The sequence below is a fragment of the Egretta garzetta genome, unplaced genomic scaffold, assembly GCF_000687185.1.
Source record: "Egretta garzetta isolate BGI_Z169 unplaced genomic scaffold, ASM68718v1 scaffold36, whole genome shotgun sequence".
In the NCBI taxonomy this organism is placed as follows: domain Eukaryota; kingdom Metazoa; phylum Chordata; class Aves; order Pelecaniformes; family Ardeidae; genus Egretta; species Egretta garzetta.
The window spans coordinates 447126-454574 of record NW_009259975.1 but is presented as its reverse complement, the minus strand read 5'-3'; the positions used below and the strand labels follow the sequence as shown (position 1 = coordinate 454574).

At 38.0% G+C, this 7449-nt stretch overlaps 1 protein-coding gene across 1 annotated transcript in view; it reads left to right on the top strand.

Annotated features, from left to right (window-relative positions):
* RP1 (RP1 axonemal microtubule associated) overlaps nucleotides 1-7449 on the top strand; it is a 180939-nt gene that overhangs the window by 45310 nt on the left and 128180 nt on the right. Inside the window, 1 exon segment of the mRNA XM_035895877.1 lies at nucleotides 6052-6254. Coding sequence (XP_035751770.1) covers nucleotides 6052-6254 — 203 coding nt within the window.

The window sequence follows — 7449 nt, the reverse complement described above, 5'->3', positions numbered from 1 at the left end:
AGAGTGAAGTTTTGGTGCACTGCATAATAGCTTTATACCTATGTTTAGGCAAGTAGGAATAGGTAAACAATGTTCTGGTGGTGCCTCTGGAGTGACAGTTTACCAGATGTGTTTTGCTGGAATAAACAACCACTTTCTTCTTTAGCTACAGAAGTTGCATAAATGGTCTAAGACAACGATTGTCCCAACGCAAAAATTTTACAGGAATATTCATCATCCTAGTAACCAAAGGAGATGTGACTAATGAACTAAACAAACCAAGGAATGAAACGTCTCTTAAGGAGTGGGGATGATCATGCTCACTTCCTGCCTCTCTTCTATTTCAATGTACCCAAGGACCCTGTCTGCACAGCCTGAATTTTGCCACATTGCCATGAACAGCAGACGGGATAAATGGAAACTACTGAGCTCCACACAGCACACTGAAGCACATTCACATGGTGGAAAATATGTTACCTTGAGTGAGCTTTAAAGACACAATTATATTAGAGCTTCCACTATGGGACACATGCTTAGTTGGCTAGAGGTAGTCCCAAAGGCATTCATGTAACCAATAATTCAGGTGGGTTGCTGATTTGGTTTTGAGCTTGGTCCTCAGACAGCTATTTCAAAGTGTGCATGAAAAGTCTGGCAATGTGAACAGGACATCAAATGTAGCATACTTGTTCACAGGGTATAATCATAGAATTGTAGAATCATAGAATTGTTTAGGTTGGAAAAGACCTTTAAGATCATCAAGTCCAACTGTTAACCTAACCCTACCATCCCACCACTAAACCACGTCCCCAAGCACCTCGTCTTCCTGGCTTTTAAATACCTCCAGGGATGGGGACTCGACCACTTCCCTGGGCAGCCCGTTCCAATGCTTGACAACCCTTTTGGTGAAGAAATTTTTCCTGATGTCCAATCTAAACCTCCCTTGGCACAACTTGAGGCCATTTCCCCTCATCCTATCACCTGTTACCAGGGAGAAGAGACCAACCCCCACCTCACTACAGCCTCCTGTCAGGCAGTTGTAGAGGGCGATCAGGTCTCCCCTCAGCCCCCTCTTCTCCAGACTAAACAACCGCAGTTCCCTCAGCCGCTCCTCAGAAGACCTGTGCCCTAATGTGAAGTATCAGGAAGGATTTTAAATAAATTCAGTTGAATCAAAGTTTCCTGGTTAAATTCAAAGCATAGTTGTGGAGTATTATTGATTACTGTTAATTGTTTCTGGCAATGTTGTTTCCATACTTAGCTCAAAACATCCCCTTTCCATTTCTAATCGATCAGATTTCATGTTGTATCATTGTGTCCCAAAGCCTTCCCAAAGTATTGCGGGTTGTCAGCAACTGGTGAGATACGACATACTTGAAACCCATGGCAACAACACACAAGCCATCAAACCTGTTTTCAAAGAAGCTGGATGTTTTTAGGGTTGGATACAAAGGATCCTTTTATAGAAGCAATATCTGGTGTGAAATTGGTTACATAGAGTTTACAGCACTTTGTAAGAAGTATTTCTGACATTCATAAATGTGGACTCTGCTTATGCACAATGAATAGCAATATCTAAGTTACTCTGCCCTTCAAAGAAAATGCTCATTTTTCGTAAGATACTTTCACTTAGAATACTTCAAAGGTAACGGACTTTTGACATGTGGAGGTGAGTCTTAATTTTTAAACTGGTATTCATTAAAAATTCATTTTCTTTTTTCACTCCCAGTCAACATTCGAAAGAGGGTGATGTTTGTAGAGTATGCAATCCAGCAGCACCTTAGCCTCCAAACTCAGAGCACATTAAACCTTAGGCTGGCCAGGCCATCTTTTTTATGTCTGTGTCTGCTAGCCAGTAGCTGGTTTTTGGTTGTTGTTTTCACAAATAATAATTAACTTAGGGTTAATTAAACTGAAAACTGTGCTACAGCAGTTGGGGCTTCTCCTGTTGCAGTGTGAGTTCTCTGTTTCTCGAGAAACTTCTTTCAAAGTTAGTACAAAGATGATGCCAGGTCTCAGCTTCTCCTTAACAGCTCACAGGATGGAGATTTTAAAGTGAATGTCAGAGATAATTCAAATAAAATTCATGCAAGACACCATGTTATAGAGTCATGATGGATCAAATGTGCTGCCCAAACCAGGAGGGAAATAATATATGTATGATTAGAGGACCACAAAGTCTAGGTATAAAGGGTATGAAGCAGAAGACACTAAAAACTCAAACCAAAAACTGTAGGGTTTTTTAAATCTCTTTTTACTCTTCTGTTACTAGTTGCAAAAGCAAGACAAAATCAACAGCCCTGATGAAAATACAGACTTGTGTCATATTATGTATCAACTAGCAAGTAGGCAAGAATCTTATGGGATTTCCCAAATGACATGCTACTGGGGATTTCCTCTTTGCTTGTTTCTTGTGCTTCTCAAATCATGTTTAAATTTCAATGGTGAAGCAATGCCTGTGTGTGTGCCAGTGAAAGCAAGGGGAGAGATGTCTTTAGCTTCCATGACAGAAATGCAGTCCGTGATGTTGAGAGCACCTTTGTGGTGTGGTATTAACATATTGTATCTCTGAGAAATGTTTTCTATACCCTCCACATTCCTTTCCTGTATGTCTGGGATACTCTTAGTTACTATTAATTTTTAACATATTTTATTTGCAAGAGAAAATAAGATACAAATAAAATCTGATCTCATTTCCATTTGGTTTACATTGGAAATGATGATACGAGAAGATGTAATAAAAATACACCAACTCCATTGTCCAAACTTCTGCTCTGGCGATTAATTTTTCCGATGGTTCATTTCAAAAGTGTCACTCAATCATATGATCTTCTGGGACAAGATAACTTTCGGTTTGCCTTAGGTTTAGGATAAGTAAATAAAAAGATAAAGTTATTTTTATGAAACTGTGTGAAGTATTGTGACTTCATCATTCTCATGCAGGCCTATCAGAACAAATTTTTGTTGCCATAGATTTACAGCATGGTGTCACGAAGTGTGTAAACTCCCATGACTAATGCAGGGTAACCACCAAATCCTCTTTTCAGACTGGAATATTTTTAGCCTGTAGCAAATCAATGCCCCTGATTTCCATTTGTAAGAAGAGCCATAAAATTACGAGGCAAGAAGCATTCCAAGCCTGTGAATTGCTTGTGCGTTATAATTGTTTTTAAGAGGTGGTAGTCTGAGTTTGCAGTAGCTGCTTTGGGTAGCAATAGCCCAAGTATGGAATTCTTGTGCTAAGCATATGGAGCAGCCTGGGTTTCTTTATGCTTCTTGAATACCTGTGCATTTTGTGAAAATTTTCCTCTCTACTGTAAGAAAGATGTGGTTTTAGATAGCTGGACAGAACCCTAGATTTCAGATGAGGAGCTAGGTAACTACAGGTACAGAAAGTTATATAGTCAAATTCTCAAAAATATTTATTATACCTAAGCAGCTACTTTGCTATAGTTCTGTTATCTCAGTCACTGAAAGACAAGTGTAGTTAAGTTTTTATTCAGGTAAACATAAGATGTTAACCTCTTGCTTTATTTTTCATGTGAGGATTTTCTTTTTTTTCAGGATAACTTGCTCTCAATTGTGATGAAGAATACAATAAAAGCAGTGATTATTATGACACTATTTCCTATTTCTAAATTGCTATAACTGTTCCAAAGTCATACTAGTACTGTTAGAAGCCCTGCTGTAAAAGTCATACTACTACAGTTTTGAATTTCTTAAAAATTGATTAACCAAATTTTAGAGTCTTTACCAGGGTTGAAATTTCCCCTGATTCCAGAAGTTAGTCTTTATTTATTATAGAATGTTGTACTGGATCCTAATTCCTTTGCAATTCCTTGTGCAATTATTTCACATCAGTTAAGACTTCAATGCTGGTGGATCATAACTCAGGTTCAGTGCTTTAGTTACCATGTTGATTTAACCTATAGGACAACCTCATAATTCCTTTTGAGTACAACTTTTAAGAAAAAAAGCATTTATTTAATATCGTAGAAGTGACATTTGAGGAAATTTAAAGGGAAGATCAGGACTATGTCTCAGTATTGAATTGATTCATCTTCATTTACCTGATTTATTTCAGTGATGTTTCATCAGGATGTGGAATTTGTTGCTCATAAAACTTTATTAAGAAGCAAGTCTCAAGGATTCAAAACTCTTTTTCACTTTGTCTTCAAACGTACATTTTAATGCTAGCAACAAAGCACAGTCAGATAAATGTTGCAAATTTCTGTCATAGGTATGGCTTTATTTTGTTTAGTACTGGGCTTGGCTGGGATGGACTGGATTTTCTTCACAGCAGTGTGTCTGGTGCTGTGTTTTAGCCTGGAGCAGTGCTCACCCAGTACCCAGCCCATCTCTGTTTCTCACTCTGCACTCCCAGCGAGTAGGCCGGGGGGACGATGGCAAGAGGCTGGGAGGGGACACAGCTGGGACAGCCTACCCCAACTGACCAAAGAGATACTCCATACCATATATTGTCATGCTCAGCAATAAAACCGGAGAGGTTTTTTTCCAAACTAGTTGTTCCTTGGGGACTAACTGGGCATCATTTTGCTGGTGGTGAGTGATTGCTTTTGCATCACTTGTTTTTCTGTTTGGTCCGGTTTGGGGTTTTTTTAGGTTGTGGGCTTGTTTAGCTTTTTTCTTTTTTCCTTCGAGGTAAAGGCAGTTCAATAAGTGAAGGGAAAAACTCTATCTCAGAGAAACCCAGCACAGTATTTTAATCAAGCAAATAAAAAAGCAAAGGGCTCTCATGGCAAGGTATGTAGTGCAGCAGTAACGTATATAGTGATGCACTGGGAATTCTTCAACAAATTCGTATCAGTGGCTATTTATGAATTCTGCAAAATTCTAACTGAATTCCATTACGCATTTGGAGCCTCTGGCCTCCAAAAGGTTGGTTCATAGAAAGCTACTTAATAGATGAAGAATGAGCTGGGGGATACAAAAGAAAATTAATCTGCAGCACAGATTATATTTATTATGGTTAGCATATTAAAAAGTCTCTTTGCAGTCGCCTGAAAAGGCCTTCTGAAGAGCAGTTTGGGAACCCCCGCAGGACACAGTATATAGACAATGTGTGGTTCATCTTTTTGAATTTAGAGTTTATATCTGCCTCTTGTGTCAGAACAGATTATAAATTCTTGAGGGCAAGGAGTCCCTCTTTTGGAGTGGACTTCATAGTCAGGTGGTCCCATTATTGAAAAGTAGTGTTCCAGACATCTGATGTTTGTAAACTCTACTTTGATTAGAATATTCAAAACTAAATTCCTTCACCCCAAGAGAGTCTATTTTTTCATATCTCGTGTGCAGAGGTGCCATTTGACATCTTTGCATATATATATATATATTTATACATATATTTGTCTTAAGGGTAGATGAAAGATCACTAGGTGTTATTCTAAAGTGAAATATATGTTTCCCAAAATTATTTTTGCTCAGCCATTAAAGCTGTGAATTTTATTCATAAAGGTGTACTGTGCTGCTGTTGTCTCATTTATGCAGAACCTGCTTAGCCCAAATGCTGGCACTGTATGTGTAAGTATGGTTGGGCGAGGATATATTGTGCTCTTTTTGGAGTATTTAATGAATATTTAACTTGAAGAAAGTTAATTTCCTGAATAATTTTTTTCATTTCAAATGAAAAATTGTCTCTGTTCTCAGGCATGCGATGCTCTTAATAATGTCCCAACAAAGCATTAGAGAAGTATAAGTATTTACAAGTAATTCTACTCACTTCTAAATGTCAGGCTGAGGAACCAGAAATGTCAATTTAATGGCCATAGTTCTGCATCATAGCATCCTTACGCTACACCAGCATATGTATAATGAATAATATGATGATAGTCCATGTGAGAGATACTTGTTATTTTCCAGTTGATTCTTGTAGCTCAACTAATCAGTACATTTTGGTCTAGACAAGAAACATAAATCAATCTTTTCAGACTCTCTCTTTGCCATGAAAAAATACAATCCCCTCTCTGTTATGGTCTCCTTATGTGCTGAAGTTACAACAGCGACTGGCAGTTTCATGTCGATTTTCATCTCCCACTAATGTTCTGTATTTCACAGAGGAAATGAGAAATCCCCAAGGTGGTGAGTGTCCCCTTCCTTCAGATGATGAATGGAAAGTGTCAGTGCTGACAGGAATTGCAGGAACTGAAGCAAATGTCGTTCTCTGGATATATGGAGACAGAGGAGTAGCTGGACCAATAACTCTTGGCAAGGACAACAGAAAGCAGCTGTTTCTTCCCTGGCAGGAGGATGAATTTCAGGTAGCTAATGAAGGCCAAGAACATTATTTTAATGTGTACCTTTCCAAAGATTATTCTGTCATGTGAAAAGAAAAAATGTTTTTCTCCTATGTTTACTGCATACAATAAATCTCTCTCTATGAATTCTGCATTAAATCAGCTTGGTGCATATAGTTAGCAATAGAAGAAATGCTCTTTCTTTTAACACCCTCTCCATCATGTAGTAGCCCAAATGGGACAACTGCAGGAGTAAATTGATTTCTTTAAGGATTTGAAACTAGTTTTAGAAACCATCCACTCCTAAACAAACCATGTCTGATGCAAGACTTGTATATCATTTAGGGATCCTTAGTAATGAAATCTTCATGCATACAGTTTTCAAAGCATACTGTAAAATGTATAATGTGGAACTCGTTCAGATAAGGAAGAAAACCCTTTTTTCAGCTGCTGTATTATAAATAGCTGAAATGCCAGAAGCTTTTCCTATGGAATTACTAAGAGCCCAATAAAACCTACGTGTTACTGTGTCATGAAAAGGCAAAGACTTCTCCGGTTATTTAAGAATAACCCCACCTCTGCTGTAGTAAGGAAATTATGTCTAGGTAGGCTGGGAGAAAATTACCAAAGGGGCTAAAACTTCTGTTTTGCTTAAATCTTTCTGTCTGAGATGCACATAGCACGTTGCTGTCTTCAGCTAACTGAAGAAGAAGTTATATTATTTACATTTTGTGCAATTTTTTTTCTGCACTCATCAACCTTTCCAATACAATCTTGGCACAAAGATTGTTACTGTCAATAATATTAATACTTTCTATGTATAGGGCATAGGCAGGAAGATAACCAACTGTAATGTTCATTTTCCAAGCATGTAGGCTATATATTACAATCCACAGGGAATCCTGTTCTCCTAATTAGTGAATAATTTATAAGCAACATTGGGTAATGGCATGTTTGCAATGTCAATCCATACATTCTTAAGAGATGGACCAATTTTTCTTCTCTAAAATAGATATTGCTCATTATGGCTGTGTGCTCTGGATATTGATCTTGTGAGAGAACAGAATCTTTCTCTCAGCACCTGGGGCTACTACTATGATTCTTTACATCACGCTGACACTATTGCTTTCAGGCATGAAACAGCAAATGTCACCAAAGTGCTTTTCACTCTTTAGTCTGCAGTAGATAAATCCACAAAGCAAAAGCCTATGAGTAAGAG